At 41.4% G+C, this 20,343-nt stretch overlaps 1 protein-coding gene across 3 annotated transcripts in view; it reads left to right on the top strand.

Moving 5' to 3' along the window:
- The first annotated feature begins 512 nt into the window (after nt 1-512).
- The window catches only part of LOC130202266 (beta/gamma crystallin domain-containing protein 1-like), a 25,605-nt gene continuing 5,774 nt past the window's right edge, over nt 513-20,343 (top strand). The window contains exons 1-17 of one of the 3 annotated variants that reach the window (XM_056427649.1): nt 2,643-2,767; nt 2,940-3,008; nt 3,278-4,689; nt 5,164-8,518; nt 8,757-8,906; nt 10,363-10,398; nt 11,018-11,136; nt 12,291-12,441; nt 12,826-12,965; nt 14,324-14,450; nt 15,182-15,217; nt 15,876-16,036; nt 16,227-16,350; nt 17,421-17,566; nt 18,698-18,824; nt 19,303-19,332; nt 19,461-19,567. In XM_056427649.1, coding sequence (XP_056283624.1) covers nt 2,964-3,008; nt 3,278-4,689; nt 5,164-8,518; nt 8,757-8,906; nt 10,363-10,398; nt 11,018-11,136; nt 12,291-12,441; nt 12,826-12,965; nt 14,324-14,450; nt 15,182-15,217; nt 15,876-16,036; nt 16,227-16,350; nt 17,421-17,566; nt 18,698-18,824; nt 19,303-19,332; nt 19,461-19,567 — 6,266 coding nt within the window. In that variant the 5' untranslated portion in view covers nt 2,643-2,767; nt 2,940-2,963. Of the gene's footprint in view, nt 726-2,642; nt 2,768-2,904; nt 3,009-3,277; nt 4,690-5,163; nt 8,519-8,756; nt 8,907-10,362; nt 10,399-11,017; nt 11,137-12,290; nt 12,442-12,825; nt 12,966-14,323; nt 14,451-15,181; nt 15,218-15,875; nt 16,037-16,226; nt 16,351-17,420; nt 17,567-18,697; nt 18,825-19,302; nt 19,333-19,460; nt 19,568-20,343 lie in introns of those variants that run through there. The other 2 variants (XM_056427648.1, XM_056427650.1) reach the window with 2 other exon arrangements.

The raw sequence follows: 20,343 nt of genomic DNA, 5'->3' as shown, positions 1-20,343 counted from the left end.
ATATTTGCATGTGAATGTGTAGAGGTGTGTTCACATGCATAATGTCTGTGCTTGTGAATAAAAGGTTTTGAGTTATAGGAACAGCCATTGGATTCAAAAGTGGGATTTTGAGCCAGATGGTCATGGAGATGATTCTAAAAAGGCTAAATATAACAATAAAATAATACCTGTGAGAGAATCCATAATACCCGTGATTATATTCACAGTTGAATTCGATTCAAAACAACCAGTAAAAATATTGTCCTTTAATACGTTTCTTTTTTTGTTTAAACAGGTGGACTACCCAGTGTCTATATGGAAACAACCCACACCCTGAGAAACACACGTTAGCTTGTTGTTTGATACCTGAACAAAGTTGCACAATAAACCGCCACCGCTGTGTCACGGTGCTCAGAGCCTAGGGGTGTGTTACCTGGCCTGGGCAGATTCCACCTGAGTCTCAGCCCTCATTGACACTGAGTGGGAAACTAAATAACACTCCGAAAGCTGCATTCACAATGTCGTCTCTCTGGCATAGGATACTCCAAGAGTGAGACTTCATACGTTTTCAGTTTAAACCTTACTAAATATTCATTAGCAGCGGACTGCTCTGCGTGGGCCGGGACAGGTCACCTCACAGGGGCGGCGGAAAGGCTTCACTCTGTTTTAAAGGGCTTTCGCAGCGGGCCATATCTGACTGGTTTATTCCTGAGACAACCGAGAAGGCCAGAGAGACACTAATCATGGTAAGCGTCTCTGCACGTGTTTGGAAAGAAATTAACTGACGGCTCCTTTCGGTCGATAGACTTTGGGGCCATTGTTTGTTTTGGTGTCAGGGATCTTGGAACCTGTTAGACCTGCAGGCGTGCGTGGGTTAATTATATTAATGAGCGAAATGTTATCTCTGTAATGGCAATTTCTTATCCCAAAACTTTTTTAGATATATACCTCGTATCATAGATGTTATGAAAACATTAAAGACAGGGCCATTACATTTATGGCTAAAATTATGACTTTTTCTAATTACCGTAGCCACTCCTACACCTAAGGCAATCTGGGATATGTATCGTGTTGAAAAATGAAAAAAAGTAAGAACGACTTAAACCGTGTGTCATATAACAATAGCTATGTCCTATAAAAAATGTAAAAGTCGAGATAATAAAGACAAACCTTCACAAAAAGTATGTTAAGGGTTAAATTCAAAGCAAAATGGAAACACTGAGTTGAGCTGCCCGCCAAACGAAACAAGAGCGCACAGGTTTGGAGAGCCAAAAACCAAATTCAACAGGCCCTGAATGCCACACAGTCAGTGCGTCACTTCCCCTGGAAAAGTTTCTTTGAACACTGCCTCTCGCTGCCTTCAATTACTTCGATAAATGTAGGAATTTTGAGCTCGATACCCAACAATGCCCTCGCTGCTTCAGCAAAGCTTTAGAAAAGCAGTGTTACTTTATTCTAATAAACATGAGTTGTTGCATCTATTTCAAAACTCCAATGTTCATGCATGTTTATTAAACCATTATTTGGCACTAGGTGTGCTTTTGTTTACTAAAACTCAAGTTCCATATGTTTCTACAATATTAGCCAACTTTGTCTTTGCTACTAGATGAAATGGACTCACTTAGCACGAGGTTAGCAAGTGGCTCACATATTTGAAAGCAAAGTAATACTTTGATACTTGAGGTGCAAAGCGTCAACATGTGTGTTTCTCTACTCATCAGTCTTTAATATTCTGTGGTAATAATTAGAATTCGTAATATTATTTATATGTATCTAGTATATAACATTAAGTAAGTACCTTTTCTTGTCTTTCAATTAACAGACATCTTTTTTAGAAGTTGAGAGATGAGATCAGCTGGGTTACACGGCCATTGGATCATTAGTCAGTCTGCCCCAGGGCAGCTGTGGCTACTGATGTACCACCACTGGTATGACTGTGTGTGTGTTTGACTACTGGACTCTGGACTCTGTAAGCGACTTCGGGTATTTAGAGAAGCGCTATATAAAATTGAAGGTTATTATTAATATTATAGAATCATCCGTAAATGTGTGTAGGCTACTGATTCCGAGCATCTCATTTGCTGTCCATTTTTATAATAAAAAAATGAAGAGCCACACAATGACTCCTCTTTTTTTTTAAACATCTTAACACAGGAGAACAGTGTACAAATTACACTCGACCTTGTTACTAAAAAAACATATTAAATATTGAAAGTAATAGAAACACTTAATAAATACATATAAATACAGCTGTTTGTAGAGTCATACATCCTGTGAGGTGTAGGCTGGAGTATAACGTATTAAGCTTCCAAAAACGGAAAATCTCAAGTCAAGTCCCTAGAATGGGTCCTTATGCTGCAGGCTATTGAATAACTTAAATACATGATTAAAGTTACTCTACCACTACTACATGTATCGCAGCGCTTCTAATGTGACTTGCTGAGAGTTATAAGCAATATATGAATATTGCAGCCAATTATACCATGAAAACCAGTCTAGCCAGGCTAACGGACATAATCAAGATGTAACTGCGATAGTTGCACTGTTGTCAGACGATGACGAGAAGCACGTGAAGGCAACGTTTTATCACCCGGCTGCGTCATGCGCCGCTGGAGGAGCAGAACTTCCACAGCGATGTAACAGTCTGCGCCGGAGTTGTGGACGCAAGGAGGACTAAACACAGCATGGTCATCAGTTAGACAACAACCCGCGTGCAGATCCATTTGGTGAAAACTGACACGTTTATGTTTTTTATTGCGCCGGGAAGTTTCTTCTGTGTCTAATTTGGGTGAGTTGAACTTAAAACTACTGCCACCAGGACTTGCTCAGAGAGTTAAAGATGGATCTACCATTTTGCTAAGGGAGACATTTTTTTTCTGTGTGATCAGTTTCTGCTTTTACACACTGCTGTTGTTTATCTTGCAGGGGGAATGATTTTGTTTTTGTTTTATGCTCTTTAGGAGTTTTTGTTCTAAACCCAAATCATGTTCACAACCTACATAAAGAATCTGAATGATATGGTATCTACGGTAAGCTTACGGGTTATAAGAACTCCTGCATGTATTTGCGATACTGAGAGATGCATGGCCACACTGAACACATTTTCTATGATCAAACCTTGACTTCTTTAAGCTGCACTCCATTTCCTTTGTTCATTGGCAAGTTATAATATTTGCACTACCACGTGTAACTGCTACAAGCTCAACTAAAGTGTGTGTTAATTGGAAGTATGCATGCTATAAACTGCCACTGATCGTGGAGACAATAATGTGGGTTATTATTCTCTGCTTTGATTTAGTCTGAGAGCCCCGAGGAGCAACCGAGCACTGGGGTCTTGGGTCGTATCGGGAGTTGGCTCTCTCCATGGAGGGCAAAGAGTCCAAAGAGTCCCACTGAAAATGCCTCCCCGACGAGCGATAATGTTTTTAAGTCAGAAGGAGAACAGGAGAGTGAAGAATCTGTGAGACTCCAGGCAAGGACACAAGAGGGGGAGGAGGACCAGAGCTCCAATCCCAATCCATTCGGTCAATCCAGAGACATTTTTCCATGTGAAGAGGAGGACGCCACACAGTCTGCCCACAGAGGCGTCTCTGTTGTGAGCAGCACTGAAACAGCAGAAGGAGATCCAGAGAAGGAGGAGTTTGTGGATTGCAGAGAGGAGAGATTTGAGCAGGGCAAGGAGAGGGAGGAGAGCAGCAACGGTAATTTAGCAAGCGGGAATCCTGAGACAAATGGCAGTCAGCTGACACATCCCTCTTACTCTTCTGAGCAGGGTGTGGTATGCGAATCTGACCACGCCCACACCCAGTCTCAAGTACATGCAGGCAGGAGGCTCCATGTGTACCTGGAGGAGACCAGCGTGATTCACTCCAACCAGAACACCTGTGCTGAACAGGCAGTGGTCCAAGTCACAAAAAAGAACCTCAAAGTCCACGCCAAAGTAAAGTCATCATCAGATTTGTTGAGTTCAACAAGTGCAGAGGACCAAAGGACGAATGTGAGGCCTGCTGTTGGGGCAGATCATTACCACAGTGCCCTCGTGGGGGTATCAGTGAAATCACACAAAGAGTCACAGTCAGAGACTGAGCCTGAACCGGAGCCTGAACCTAAAGGACAAACAGAGGCTGACAGAATGGGGCGTAAAAACGCAGCCAGAAGGAAGAACAGCCAGTTCAAGAAGAACGCTCAGGGAGATGAAGGGAACATCCCCCAGGAAAAAATGCCTCCCAGCGCCGAACCTGTCCCACAAGAAATCTCGCCATCAGATAACTCAGTGACCAATCGCCAGGGCAAAAGTCCAAAGACTCACATGGGAGAGGCATCTGTAAACTCCTCCTCCAAGCACGCTTCCGCCTCTCAGACTTCACCTGAAAGAGCAGAGAATAAGACTTCCTGTCATGATAGAGCCGAGCTGTTGGACAATTTCCAGGACTCAAACTCAGACATTGCAGCCCCTCTGGAATGTGTGGTTGGTGTGGGCGCAGACATGGAGGACGACAGCAGTGTTTACAAAGTGGAACGGAAGACAGAGACACCAGAGTCCAAACGCAGGAGTCTGAAGGTTTCTCGGAGTGAGGTGAAGCTTTTTACAAAGAACGTGCATTTGAATTCAAAGCTAAATCCAGCCGGAGACACCGAGGAATTGAAAGCAGTGTTGAAAAATGACCAAGATGAAGCAAAGGATAAGCCCAAAACAGAGATCGATGCCAGGTACGTCTTTTTACCTTAATGTGACACGTTCAATACAGACACAGTGGTTTGTGAATGAATGACAAAATGAATCGTCAAATTTCAATGAGCTGTAAAGTATATCGAAAGGTTTTCAAATAACATTCACTTCAAATGCGCCATTTGTTCTTAAGGAGTGTAACTCAGACATTACAGACACGTTAAACTACATGTTTGTCTCACATAACATTGCTGTCAAAAGAATGTGCTGTGTGTGGAACAATAGTGTGAGTCATGTCACAAAGTACAATCTTGTGCTTCAAGGTTGTTGCTGTAAAGTACAGACTAGAAGGGAAATTAAGATTTAATTGAATAATTGACAGCATTAGTCTGTGGCAGACAATTGGATGCACAATTAGGTAGTTGTGCAAGTTTGATACATTTGTCAAAATCATGTGTAAAATGTTGCTAAATACAAATTGTGTGCTTGAATCCATAACCTCTTATCACACACAGACTACTCAAGCTGAAGAAAATTGACGAGGAGCCTAAGCCAGTCGTTGGCCGCATTGCGGATAGAATCAGCCTCTTTGAGCAGCCGGCAGCAGGTGTCAACAAGCGGACCTTCCAAAGTCCGAGGAGTGCTGATGTCTCTCCAGTCAGGAATGCCACGACGATGTTGAAAGCAGATTTAAAGTCGTTAGAAAAGAGGTCAAGATCAGCTGAACGTTCCGACACGGCCAGGTCCAGACCTGAGTCACCCGGCGGGAAGAAGCCGATGACGATCAAGGAGCGAATGAGGAACTTCACAAAAGAATCTGAAACTGGGGACGAGCCAACGAGGCCTCAAAAGTCAGACTTGACAGGAATGTCTCAAAAAGCTACCTCATGCGTAGTGTCTGCATCAAAGTCATCAGAACTAGACAATCAGGGTAAACTGGATACTGACAAACAATCAAAATCCGAGATAACATTAAAACCAGATGGACAAGATACTACCGGTGTAGGGTCAAAGATTTCCATTTCTAAAGAACAACCAACAGAATCTAAAACAAACAACACGGTGGCCTCGAAAACCGCAGATCAGGTTATGGAACCTAACAGAGTTGAAACAAATCTTCCAGCTGAAGGTCCGGGTGATTCTGCAGAACTGACCAATAGCATTAACCCACAGCCCAAAGACCTTAGTAGAACAGGCTCCCGCTCTAAAAGAAGAAAAGGTAGGGAACAAACCAGTCCCATCAGCCCAAATTGTGAATTCAAACTGGATTGCTCCACAAGTAAGCCAGAGCTCACTGCTATAAAACCACAACTGGTAGATGAGTCTGCCTCTAAACTACTCACAGAGAAAGTGTCATTACCATCTGATAAAGCCGAAGGAAATACAGACACCGGACAGAAAACATTTAAGAAGGAGCCAGAGGTGTTAGTAAAACAAAAGAAATTCTTGGATTCTTCATTTAAAGACGGAAAAATTGACAAACCGGTAAAGAGACAGGAGGGAATGCCTGAGCAATCTGTCAGCAAAGATGAACCTGATACGGCTGCTTGTAGCAGTGGAACGAAGACGCCTGTTGACAAGGATCCCGTTATTTTACCCCAGAAGGACAAAAAGGCAAATTCCTCCAAAGACAGCAGAGAAACTTCAGCCTCCTCCCCCTCAACGGTGCTTGAACGACCTATTGAGAAGCCTAGTTTGCTGGAGCAAGAGCCACCTGTTGAACAGATGAAAATAGCTAAAGAATTGTCAGTGCAATCTGAATCCACCGAGCCAAAAGAAAAAAACACAGGGAAATGCCCGAACAAGGACATAGAACTGATGAATCAGGCTGGGAGTAAAGATGTGGGGAAATTGGAAAAGGTGGAGGACGAAAAAAACAATCAGACTGAGAAGAAAAACAAAGATAAAGCACAGCAGCTCCTGCAATCAGCTGAAAGTATCACAAAGGCCGAGATTTCAGAAAGCAGACAAGGTATGTCAGAGACCGAGTGGAGTATTGCGAGGGATAATGAAAGAAAAGATGAGACACAGTCGGCTAAAGTCATAACAAAACCTGAAATAATAAAACCAAAACCAGCCTCGCCGTCCTCAGAAAAGAAAAGCACATCATCGGAACTGCCTGCTCAAAAACAAGGTGCCAGACACACAAAGACTGCACATCCAGAAGAAGCTGCCGTTGGTGCCGTCACTCAAACTAATGAGGCTGCGAGTGTGACCAAGACTGTAAAAGGGACGTCGAAAAGAGAAAAGGCAGCAACGGTGCCCTCTGAGTTGCAAACAAAGTCTACAGAAAGCCCTGGAACAGAGCCAGAGGCAGTGGTGGTTGCAGCAAAACCGCAGCCTCATTCTGAATCCGTGGAAAAAACGGAGAATTCACCAGATGACTCATGTGCAAATGGAGCCAGTGATGCTCATTTCTCCAGCTCAAAGTCAGTAACCAACGCAACTACAGCAGCTGAGGAAGTGAGTGTAAAAGCCGCTGATGGCACTTCAGCGCTGATAACTTCAAAGACTGATAATATGTCGGAAAAGGAATCGTACGATAAAAAGTCTTCGCCTATTTTGGCCTCAAAACCTTTGAGCAGCAGCGTAGCAAAGCGGTGTGATGGGGAAAAAAGTTCAACTGTCGGATCAGTGCCCTCAGAAGTCTCCGGAGATATAACGAAACCAGCTCCTAGAGCCCGACAGTGTGAGGAATCCGAAATTACAGGAAGTAGAAGTGATAAGGAAATAGCACAGAGCCCCTCTGATGGCGCTACTTCCAACTCCACAGTTGATGTTGCAAAGAAGACGGCTGAGGAAACATTTCATTCACTCATGAACAAACTCTCCCCTGTTGCTAATGGTGATATCTCCCCACAACTCCATACAGTCAAAAAGGAACCGGTCAACAACAAGCCAAGTCAAACTACACAAGCACCCACTTCCCCAGACACAACCCTGCTTTCAACCATGAAGAGACTACGTTTTCCACACGGAAGAAGCAAAGACGATTCTGCAACACCGCAAGACGCTCCCTCGAGCTGGCTGGATGTGGACTTCCCCAAACGGAAGCTCAAAGTCTCGATGCCCAAACTGAGCTCCTCTGGAAGTGAAAGCAATCTTCTGGACACTTCTGGGGAGCTAGATGATAATGATTTCATTGAGAAAATCCAGAAGCTGTGTGCACCGTTCCCCCTTCCGCCACGTAAACACAACCAACTCCGGCCCCCTCAGCCGCCATTTGCCATGCCTGCCATCAGAGAGGCACGCTTTGAGAAGACCTTTGACCCCGATGAGTTTAAGTTTGGCTTGAGTAAGAAGAATCAGTTCAGTGTAGACACAAGCTCGAGCCTCTTAGCCTCGAAGTATCAGAGCAAGGAAACTAAAACGGGCATGATGCCTGCCAGGGCGAGCTTGCTGCTCAGTATACTGGACCCTCACTCTCGCCTCAGGGACAACAGCCCTGTCGAGGAGGATGTCAAGGAAGAGAAAGATGACCAGATCAAGGTGAAGTCTCGCTTGGAGGGGAGCTGTGTCCTCAGCAGCCTCAACTCCTCCATCTTCCGAGGGAGGAGGAAAGGAGTTCAAACGCAGGTAGAGGGCACCCACTCAGGGGATGTGTCACCGAGTGAAGCCCCCCAGCTCAGCCCTCCAGCTCTAACCCAGACACCCCCGCGGAGCCCAACCGCTACAGCTCCACTCCAAGACACACAGGCCCTTAGCAACAGAGAGAAAGCCCAGTCTGCAGAGGCTGTGCCCAGTGACTCAGGCCTTCCACTTCCCGTCTTTAACGACATCAAGCTGCCGGACTATTTGGAGAAGTACCTCCCCCGAGGGCCAGCGAAACCAGAGCGCAGCGAACAAGGACCAGAGCAAGTCAGAACTGAGGTCAGTTTTTCTGATATTTCCACCAACTAGAAATGATACGAATGTTAACGTTGTTCTCAGATAGATCACAGGCAGCATACATCGAGCAAACACAGGTTGAATTAAGAAAAGTAATGATGGCATACTCATTGAAGCGTGTGCTTGGTTTTTTACCAAAAATGTCTTTCTCCTACATTTAAGTAGAGAAGCACAAGAATAACCTTCATGCATACCTGATGGTTTTTGGTTTGTGCATCAGGTTATTGGAAAAATGAAAGCTCCAGCCTGCGAAACCGACCTGGCGATGAAACCAGGTGGAGTGCTTCCTGATGCGGTGCCTCCATGTGTTCCTGAGATTCCTCCAATTACACATCCTACACTTCTTGAGCATAAGAAGCCTCCGGCAATCGTAAGTAATAACATAAGTGTGCGGCATACATACAGGTGAAATGTTACTAATAGTTTAGTAATATGAAATTACTAATTAAAGCTGCATATCCTTAGAGTGCTTGCTGTATAGCCTTCTTTTCCCTGAGAGCTGCACTTTGGTTTTTAATGGTTTTCATGAATTGTTTTACTTTATTTGCATTCTGTTATCATCATTAGTACAGAAGCTAATACTTACAAATTTAACGAGCAACTAGTGATGTGATATGCTTTATTATTCTTTTGACATAATTTCCAAATAACTTCTTAAGTGTTCTGAAGAGAACTTTGTAATTTGGTACTAACTATAGGGGAAGTGTGTATTTCCTTGATTGATCATAGCATCATCATCATGTTCTCCATATATGTTGAATTACATGTTTACCAGTGGGAGCATTTGACTTTTTTGTATTTTCAAATGCATACACAAATTACAAATATGTAATATAGTTTGCCATTTCTAAATTATGTTGATTAGTCAGCCAATCAATCAATAACGGTTTGGTCAGTAAAATGTCAGTGAGTGACATATGAAAAAAGACTTTCTAATCTGAACTCAGCATGTAAATTAGATTATTATTGTCTGAATAGGGAGCGTAAGGTTGACTGGACCGTAGAGCTTCTAGCTGGCACATTAAACACGAGGATCCAAGAGCCATCTAACCCTGTATTGAGAGAGGGGGATGGGTGATATGTTCTGTACAATAAACAAACGTAAATCAATATATTCTCATGCATACCAGAATCAAGAATAATAAAACAAAACGTACGTACACTAGCAATCATTTAATTCTTAAAGACATCCTTCAAGTTCCATTCTTCAAGTTTCATCAGGATCAAAATTATAAGAAACAATACAGGTTCATAAAATATACAAGAATCTTTTTCTAAATTGAACCAGTTAATTTCTGGTTTTGACTTAGCCGATATTACACAGTCCAAAACAATATATCATTATCTGTACTGAAGTCTGGGGCATACAATATATGTGTATGTATAGTGTGTAGACATAACTCTAAAGATATAAACAATAAGTCACAAATTGGTAGTCATTACAAAGTATTGGAACAGAACACATTATTTTTTTATACAACGTCCCCAAGCAAATATTCACAATTGTAAATTACTTCAATAATTCATCAATGATCATTGAATAATCGTTACTGACATGATTTTTCAAGTTTCTAGGCACTGCTGTTTCCTTTCAGTTTTCTTCTGCTGTATGAAGCAACACCTTTTCCTGCTGGGTATACTTGCCAGTGAATATAAATTAAAAAACAGTGCAGTCTCTAAACTGAAAGGTCAGCACATTCGACAGGCTCAGAGCTGCAGCTCAAACCAAAACAAAAACAGAGTAGCTTTTATAGCATTATATAGATGCTTGCAATTGTATGTTGTCTTTTTTTCCATATAAAAAATGATGTGTTTATGCATTTCAGATAACTGCCAAGGGATTTCACAAGCGCCCTGGAAAGGTACAGTAGGCACCGGTTTGCTTCGATAAAAACTAGATGGAGAGAGGAATCGGAACAGACCTGCTCTGTTCTGTGAAAACATCTGATTTTCATATGCTGTTCCTGGGGATAAACAAAGTATTACAAAAAACAGTCTTGTGCAAATGCTCAGCTGGACATGATTACAACCATAGAGATCAATGCTGTCAACTCAGTGCAAATATTGTAGAACGTCATTAGTAGCACTGCTTTAAATCAGACTAGCTTCGCTGAGATAGGGATCCTCTGTGATGACGAAACTAAACAATAAACCTGCATTACAAAGATCTAAGAGTAGATTTGATGAGGGCTTTTAAAACGCCGTGTCATTGACGACTCCTCTCTCCAGAGCAGCTGGCACATATGAACTAAAATGTAAATAAGTGTAGCATTACATTAACAGTATGGCTTCGTGGTTTAAGTCATTGTGTGTCTTTCGTGCTTTTCGGTTCAGATAACATAGATACGCTTTTACTGAAGCATAAAAGAGGATAGAAAGGAAGCGCCACACTAGTAGGTGTTTGTCAGCGCTGTATGAATCACGAATCATTTATGCAATGCCATTAGCTTTTTATTTACACTACCCTTCATGTCTCCTCAGATGGTGTTGTTTGAAAAACATCAGTTCAGTGGCCAGGCGCATGAGATTTTCAGGGATGTAGCAGATGCTACTTCTCTGCAGCTCTCGCCTCTCATATCTGTGCAGGTTGTCCGAGGATGGTAAGTAGCTACATTCGACTGTAATCTGTACATGATACACTCAAATGTAGGACTAATAAGTGGTTTTGAGGATGCCAGGGTGGCTTGTTAAGGCCCCTGAATGGCCCCCTGAATGTGTCATTAAACATCAGCATTGGGAGTTCAAACATAAAATGATATATTCACTTTTTTTATCCTTGGGGTTCACTTATATTCTGTGTTATTCTCCCAAAATACTATGCATATCCTTTAGTCCTGGCAATGTGTTGAATGCCTTTTCTTGCTTTCCATTTTTGAAACCGGCGTTGTTTACATGCATCTTCTTGTTCTCCGTCTTGGGGATTAAATAAAGCATTGCTGTGTTTCGTGACGTGCTATCACCACATTCAGATCAGTGGAAGTGTGCAACCATTGGCAGGAATTTGGATGCGTGCATGCTCTTGTTGAGCATGTTGTGTTCTCGCACAACAATTTAAACCAAATGTACTCCATAACAGGATAAAAAAAACCTTCACAGCGTTCCTGTAACATCCAAGGTAGATCTCCATGTTGCTCTCCCAAAAATAGAAAAAGGGATAGTTACATAATGTCTTGCATATTTATACAATGTAATAATTTGCAGCCATGTCGTTATAATTATGGGGTCATTAGATAATGACCGACTGGCCAACAAGATTGACTCTGTCTCAAGGTTACAAAGTCCTCCTACCAGCACATCTATGGGAATAATTAACCAAACATATCTTGTTAGTTGAATCTATATTAAAAGTCAAAGTGTAAAATCGATATAGATCAGTTTAAGGTAATCATGTGCTGTGGTCGCCAAGCAACCTCAGGAAATGACTGTGCCTGGTGAAGACTTTTCTGTTTTTCTTGCATCACACAAACGGGATGCAACATGGTAATTGGTGAGCTTTAGAGATGCTGTTTATTGGGCGGGGCTAGCTGTTTCCCCCTGTTTCCAGTCTCCATGCTAAGCTAACATAGTGGTGGTGATTGTAGCTGTAGCTTCATAATTATGAAACAGATAAGTGAGTGGTGTTGATCTTTTCATCTAACTTATAGCAAGAAAGCAAATATGCTTATTTTGCTTGTTATTTTTTACCACACACATTAGTCTAGTCATTCCTCTTTCTTTCCGAAATATGATGATCAGATTTTTGTTTTCACTACAGCTGGCTGATCTACGAGAAGCCCGACTTCCAGGGACGCTCAATCGCCTTGGAGGAGGGAGGCATTGAATTGGCAAATGTGTGGGCAGTGCCGGAGACAGAGCCACAGTCCAACCCACCAATGCTGATTGGCTCAATTCGACTTGCTGTCTGGGTGAGATTATATATATATATAATATATATTTAAATACTTCCACCCCATTGGGCCTTCAGCTTTTCAGTATCTACAACGCTGCCCCTTATATCAATGGCCAAAGAGCAAAAACCTCCTATTTGAAAAAGTCACTTTTTGAGAATATTAAAAAATAACTTGTTGATACCCAATACATAAAATACACAAAGTGCAGATAGAAGGTTCCTTACACTTTTTCTGGATCTTTTTGCAGATAGAAGTTTTTGCACTTTGGCCATCGATTATTATTTCCCTCTGAAACAAAGCTAACACTGCTTTGATGTTCAGTCCAGACATTGCAGAGGAATTATTTAAGGACGTTGGGCCACTGCTGTTAATTGCTGTGTTTGTTTACCCCCTCTGTAGGATTACAGCCTCCCCCACATTGATCTGTTTACTGAACCGGAGGGCCACGGCAGAGTAACACCGTACCATAATGACAGCATAGAGACGGGCTCGTTTGGCGTCCCACTGAGCACTGCTTCCATCCAAGTCCACTCTGGGGTGTAAGTGTGGCTTCTCAAAGCAAAACAATCATTCAGATTTTTGCAATTGACCTCTGGTAAAGTGTGCGAGACAAGCCGACATAATCCGATATCTAGCAAGACACTTCTACTTATTGTGATTGATCAGAGTGGTAGATGGGTAGTTATCTGGAGATAAGATTTTATTTGAAATGCGATACATTTAGGCACTAAAGAACGAGTGTGATTGCGTTGCCTACAAAGCATAAAGTGAAGCTATTGAGAAAACCCCAGTGCTCTGCGATGTTGTTTCTATCACTAATGACTGCCAGTCAGACCCAGCAGAAATGTAAAGGTGTCTTTCTAATGGAATGTTCCCAGTGTCTGGCTTTGAAAAATAGCTGAGCAATAATAACCATCTTTACATTCCTCAGAGTTGATCTTGACTCTCACTCGTTTGCATCTTCAGGAATGTTCGTCCTGCTGTTGCATGTTCAGAAATGGAGACAGTGGGTGTGGGGGCACTTGTGAAGCGAAGAGGTGGAGACTAATTAGAAGGAAGCAGACACAGGTGTTGATATAATCTGGCAATGGGGAGAATGTGTTTCCATGTGAGAGGTGTAGGCATCAAGGACATGTTGTGCTCTGCCCAGTTAATGACAGACAGTTGGATGTTTTTTTCACTAAGCTATTTTTGTTGATTGGTAGAAACCTGACATTTTGGAGAGGAACATTTCCCCTCATCTCAATAAAACTAATTGTTGTCAAATTTACGCAAATGTTGCTTCAGTCTCCCACCCCCACACCCCTCCCCCACACACGTGGAGAAAGTGTTTAGCAGAAGTAGTTTTGTGTTTCACACATTTTCTGTAACATGCATCTCGCTCTGTTGAGTTCTGACTATACTGGCTGCTGTTTATGAATCTTTCAGCGCCGTAAGTTTGTCCTCAGTTCTTGGTATCACTTCCTCAATGCTGCGTTTCGCTACATAATGGATCAAAATGCCACAGCATTCGCCAACAAAGGCTTCCCACAAAAAAGAGAATTGTAACTGAAATGACTTTGATCTGAAGCAAACCACTCCCAAGATATTATATACTTAAAGAAATTGCTTTTGTTCTCTCCTGTAGTCGGATGACTCCTGTCGGAACAATTTAAAATACCTAATTAAAACACTGCGCTGGTCTAATCATACCTAATGTACTAGGCACACTTGCCAGTCATATCTGTCGCTGCTGATGTGGAAAAACAATGAGTTTGTTCTCCTCAAGACAATTATGCCTTTCGTAAAAGCAACAAGCCATGAAAGGTTATCCTTAACAACCAAAAGGCATACTGTGGGGGACCTTTTGACTTGATACTCAATAAACATGCAATGTGTGTGTCTCTTACTCCTTCAGGTGGCTGGTGTTCAGTGACCCGGGGTTCCAAGGCATGGCAGCGGTTCTGGAGACAGGAGAGTACCCTGTTCCTGACACCTGGGGCTTCACATCACCCTTTGTCGGGTCTCTTAGACCACTTAAAATGGTTTGTTTTCCTGTGCAACAGCTCATGTACACAACATAGAAAAGGGGATGGGACATGCTAACTTGACATTTCTAGCTACACCAATGGTATTGCTGGTCGGCCCAACACTTTGGTTCCGACTGATTGGATTGCCAATTAAGTTTGTACCAACATTCATGATCCTCAGAGAATTAATCCTAAGGACTTCTGATGATCCTTTGACTTTCCATATAGTGCCAGCAGGTCAAAATCTAAATGTTCCTAGGAAATCTCTCAACATTTACCAGATTTATTGGGAGACAATCTGGTACAGACATTCACAATGTCCAGAGGATGAATCTGAACATCCAGACTTTTTCTTTGGCACAACCGGGAAGTTCATATTCATGGTTTGACTGTTGATTGACATATTTTCTGCACATATTTATGTCCCACTGAAGATTAATTATAATAATTTGAAGGTCCCCTGACTTTTCATCTTGTGCCATCATTGGGTCGAAATGTGTCCAATATTTTGGTGTATTATCAAATACCTGCAAAATGAACGATATTATTCTTGTTTCCATTCAACTAAAACTGGTTTTGCTTGCCAAGACAATTGTCCAATTATATTTGTTTATTTTGCTCCCTGTCAACATTTAACATAAATGACCAAATTTGGAAGAAAATAGAACCTTTCGCATACTTGTTTTTCACAGTGTACATTTAATGACAGAAGAAAGAGGTTGTTGATGATAATGTTTCTATTTTAGGGTGGTTTCAAAGTGGAGAACCCGAATGAAGTCAAGGTAGGACCGACATATTTTCTGCACTTTACTTCACTTGTTCTATGTACTTGTTCTCTGTCACAATGGGAGGCAGCGGTTTGTGTTCATGATTTAATGATGAAAAATATACTTACGGATAAACTTATGGGACGCCGTCCAAAAACAGGCAGGCACCAAAGGTACTGTAAAAAAGAACAACACTAAAACACTCCATATTAATCCAGCTGGACTTCATTACACAAGGAGAGATAGTGAATCGACACTGAAACAGGGAGGACCAACAGACTAAATGCACTAGGAGTTAATGAACTAATGAGCACAGGTAGGGTTCAGAAAAAGGACAAAGACAGGAAGTAAAATCAAATACACATGCAAAGTGAACGTACACATTAAATGAAAAACAGAAAACAAATAAAAACAACACACGGAAAACATAGAAAACAAAACCTCTAGATAACTGATCACATTAAAAAAACAGACAGATAACCTAATAAAGTTCACTAAAAGAGTATAATGTCAGTTAGTCTTCCAAAAGGTTATCTCAATTAGGTGCATTTTAATAAAAATACAGAGAAAGCAAAGACAAAAGAAAAGGGTATACTAGCATGACAGTAGCATTGTATATATTCAATTAGCTGATAAGTCAAGTTTAATGTAAGGCTTTCTTTCTGTATTTCAGGCCTTGCTGTATGAGAAGCCGGGACTTGAAGGCTCCTGTTGGGACATCGACGGTGACATTTTCAGCTTTGGTGAAAGTGAAGGAGACATGGCTACTGATGGAGAAAACCTAGATTCGAGAAAACTGAAGTCTGTGGCTTCTTTAAGGATCATTGGAGGACTGTGAGTCTTCTCCTGCATAGTTTATTCTCTGCACTTACACAGGATCAGATTACGTGGTAATGTTGACTTGTGGCAAAGCTTATTCAGGACTAACTTTGCTGCCAGAAAGTGATTATACGGTTATGTGATGCAGTCACGATTTACAAATACAGCTCTAACCAGCAACGTGGTTGCACTTCTTTCCTTCCAGCTGGGTGGGCTACAGCGAGCCTGGGTTTGAGGGCCAGCAGTACATCATGGAGGAAGGAGAGTACCTGGAATGCAGCGACTGGGGAGGCTCTGACCAGCTCGGGTCACTGAGACCAATCCTGTCTGTGAGTACCTTACTGGGCTGGCTACACTATGTGTGACCAGGTTTAAAGGGCAATGGATCACAGTATGTGACAACGAATAGCTCTGGTCTCATGATTAAATAATGTTTCAACCAACACAGGTTTGTGAAGGTCATCATTTATTTACATTTATAAATAAATATACACTTTTATTAATCCCCAACGGGAAATTAGTTCTCTGCATTTAACCCATCCTTAGTTATTAAGGAGCAGTGGGCTGCAGTGATGCGCCCGGGAAGCAACTGGGGGTTCAGTGCCTTGCTCAAGGACACTTCGACTTGCAGCTAATGGGGAGAGCGGGGATCGAACCCACGACCTTGCGGTTGAAGGACGACCCTCTTACCCCACTGAGCTACATTCATTGAAAGGATTCTGTGTGTCCTCCATACAGGTTTTGTCTTGTGAAAATAGAAAATCCCAAACTTTTCTCATAAACTGAGAGGAAGCAGGCCTTACATACTAATTAAATTAAATGCACAGTTTGTATTGAAAAAATTAAAAACAGTGTGGACAAAAGTAAATCAAGTTTTGTTTTTATGAAGCTGTGATAAGGGAATACACTTTGCATTGTCAGCACTGGTGACTTTTGGAGGTCCCAATCATGAATTAAGTTAAATGAATGTGATTCATGTGGGCTAAAAAAATAAACAAGTTATTTAGATTTATTCAGACTGTAAAAAAACGTGTGTAAAGTTAATAGATTAAGATTATTATAAGTACTGCTCATCAAGCAAATATATCTAAAAATTAAATATACCAAAGTCAAGCAAATACGACATGGTCCGTCAATCTCCACGGCCCACATTCAGTGTGGTGGATTTTACTCCTTTTATTAATTAGTTTAGCTACTGTTTATCTTGAATGTGTCATTAGCTGAATGAAACAGTTCACCCTCTCAATAATATTATTTTTGATGTTTAACATGACTTGTTTTGTTTCTAATGTCTACTTCTAAAGAGGAAATAGGCTAAGAACCAGCGTATATTGACTTTGACTATCATTTATTATGTATCGTCTTGGTGTGACGCTCATCAGATGTTTTTATTCCACAGGACTTTATTTCTCCACACCTCAAAATGTTTAGCGACAAAGATTTTGGTGAACTGGGAGTCAACATTGACCTCACAGTGCCCGTCATTGACATGGATGGAACAGGCTACGGCGTGAAGACGCAGTCGATTGATGTCATAAGTGGCGTGTAAGTGTCCAGCATTATACTTCTCCGTGTAACTTTCACTACTAGATGAGCAGTGGTGAGAAATAAAAGCGTTGACAGTTTGCAGAGACTTCTGTGCATCCTGCGAAAGCAAACTGCATGCAATATGCCTCTTATTATTCGAGGCCCGGAGCTGTTGGTATTTTTCTACACATGACCATTTAAAATCCAGTGCAGAAGAATTCCTACGTTTCAACTTGATAATCACTTCGGGCGACAGAGATGTTGCGCGGTTGGTGCGGCCGCCGCGCCCATGTTGACGGGTCGAGACGGATTACCTTGCTCGCTCATGTTTAGTCTGCCACACCTCACTTCCTTTCAATGTAAATCAGCTTTGGCGCATGCTGCCTTCCACCCTTCTGTTTCATCATCTGTATCAGTGGAGTACATCAAAAAGCAGAAGATCCAATTAGTGGCTGTGTTCCCTTGTTATTTCCATTTCAGTTTTTTTAATGCGATGATAAGGTGAAAAAAAAATGCAGAAGTAAACAAAACCAGAAGCAAATCAGAATGAATCAGTTCTCAAATCAGAATAATGTAATCCAGAACATGCGGATCGCTGCTACCCAAGGGAGAGGCTAACAAACGGGTGAACAGTGTGGACTGTAATATTTCATCCTTCTTTAGGAGGCAGGACTCTTGCAATGCTGAAGGGTTATTCTTGCTGTGCTGCTAGACTGTTATTAGTTTGCACAGCCTTGCCCATGTCGTGCTGCCGACCTTCTGAGTCTCTGATTGGCTCAGTGTGTTCATTTAGCATTGCTGAGAGGGACTTGTTTTTCGTGTGGTGGCACACACAAAAATGCGGACAAACACAGATGTTTCCAGAACAACACACACTCTCGTACGGCTACCCGAGGCATGCTCAATTTGCCAAGAGGGTACATACAGGACATAGCTGCTGAGACCACGTGGGAGGCCATTATCTACTTGGACTTTGAGCAAGAATTGTTGACATTCATGAAAAAAACACTTGAATTCTTGTGATTTTTAATGTTAGAAAGCCTTTGTTTCTCTCCTAAGATATGCGAGAAAGGAGAAAACACAATTCTGAATCGTCAGTGCAAAAGAAACGGTTAATTATACTCCCTATCCTTCTCTTTCCTCTCTCAGCTGGGTTGTGTTTGAGGAGCCGGGCTTTTGTGGCGAATGCTACCTGCTGGAGAAAGGCCTGTATGGGAACCCACAGGACTGGGGGGCGTCACAGCCCAGAGTAGCCTCAGCAATGCCTGTTGTGCTGGTAAGTGACTCAGACCAAGTTATGAAATCTGGATGTGACGGGTCGCAAAACTTGTGACCAAATCAAAAGATTTGAGATCGAGATAACAGGAGTGTTTTGGATAAGGGACAACCCTTTATGAAGATTGTGTATGCAAGCATGAGTCATGTGCAATGCCAGAGTAAATTGAGTTGTGCAGAGGGGGAAAATACTTGTCATGAGATTCAAAAGGGAAACAGTATAAACACAAAGATGAGTCATCGTGAAGCTACTTCAAACCGATGATGACAAACAGACATCATGCAAAGTCGATCAAAGTGTTACACTTTTAAGTTAAGTTACTGGATGCACTAACAATAATATAATACAGTATATTATTTATCATCACTTATAAAGCAGTTTTGGGTTATTGTCTTTCCCATCTATGCACATTAGCATCGACCTTTGTGTGTGATGCAATGCATGTAAAGACTCTCATTGAGCTTTTGTTTCCTTTCAGGATGATTTTGAGAATGCAGCCAAGTTTAAGGTATGTGATTGAAAAGAATGCCAAAACACTTTTAATGTTGTTGAGATCGCGTTGGTCTCATCTGATGAAGTGTGTGAGAGGCTCAGAGGGGATGACTCAGACTTGTTGTATTGCTGTGTGTGCTCCAGGTGCAGCTTTTTTCAGATCCAGGTTTTAAAGGCTCTGTTGTCCCTCTGGAGGACAGTGTGGCCTCCCTGATGGACTCTGTGGCCTCGTGCAAGGTTCTGGCTGGAAGGTGAGTAATATTGCACACTACAATATAGTACATACATATATATACAGATATACATATATATATATATATACAGGACTGTCTCAGAAAATTAGAATATTGTGATAAAGTTCTTTATTTTCTGTAATGCAATTAAAAAAACAAAAATGTCATGCATTCTGGATTCATTACAAATCAACTGAAATATTGCAAGCCTTTTATTCTTTTAATATTGCTGATTATGGCTTACAGCTTAAGAAAACTCTAAAATCCTATCTCATAAAATTTGAATATTTCCTCAGACCAAGTAAAAAAAAAGATTTATAACAGCAAAACAAAATCAAACATTTGAAAATGTGTTTCCAGGTGTTTCGAGTTAATTAGACGATTCAAGTGATTTGTTTAATACCCTACTAGTATACTTTTTCATGATATTCTAATATTTAGAGATAGGATATTTGAGTTTTCTTAAGCTGTAAGCCATAATCAGCAATATTAAAAGAATAAAAGGCTTGCAATATTTCAGTTGATTTGTAATGAATCCAGAATGCATGACATTTTTGTTTTTTTAATTGCATTACAGAAAATAAAGAACTTTATCACAATATTCTAATTTTCTGAGACAGTCCTGTATATCACTCCACCGTTATTTTGATTTATGGTGTAAGTAGTTATGTAGATACTTTAAAGTATGTGCACCATCCTGTGCTAATATGTCTGTTCATCCCTATAAGCATGATTAACCAAGCATAATAAACATATCGTATATCATTCAAATAGTTTTTAAAATGTGGATTGTA

This window comes from Pseudoliparis swirei, chromosome 12 (genome assembly GCF_029220125.1).
Source record: "Pseudoliparis swirei isolate HS2019 ecotype Mariana Trench chromosome 12, NWPU_hadal_v1, whole genome shotgun sequence".
In the NCBI taxonomy this organism is placed as follows: Eukaryota; Metazoa; Chordata; class Actinopteri; order Perciformes; family Liparidae; genus Pseudoliparis; species Pseudoliparis swirei.
The sequence above is the reverse complement of the archived record's forward strand: the minus strand, read 5'-3'. Positions and strand labels throughout refer to the sequence as shown.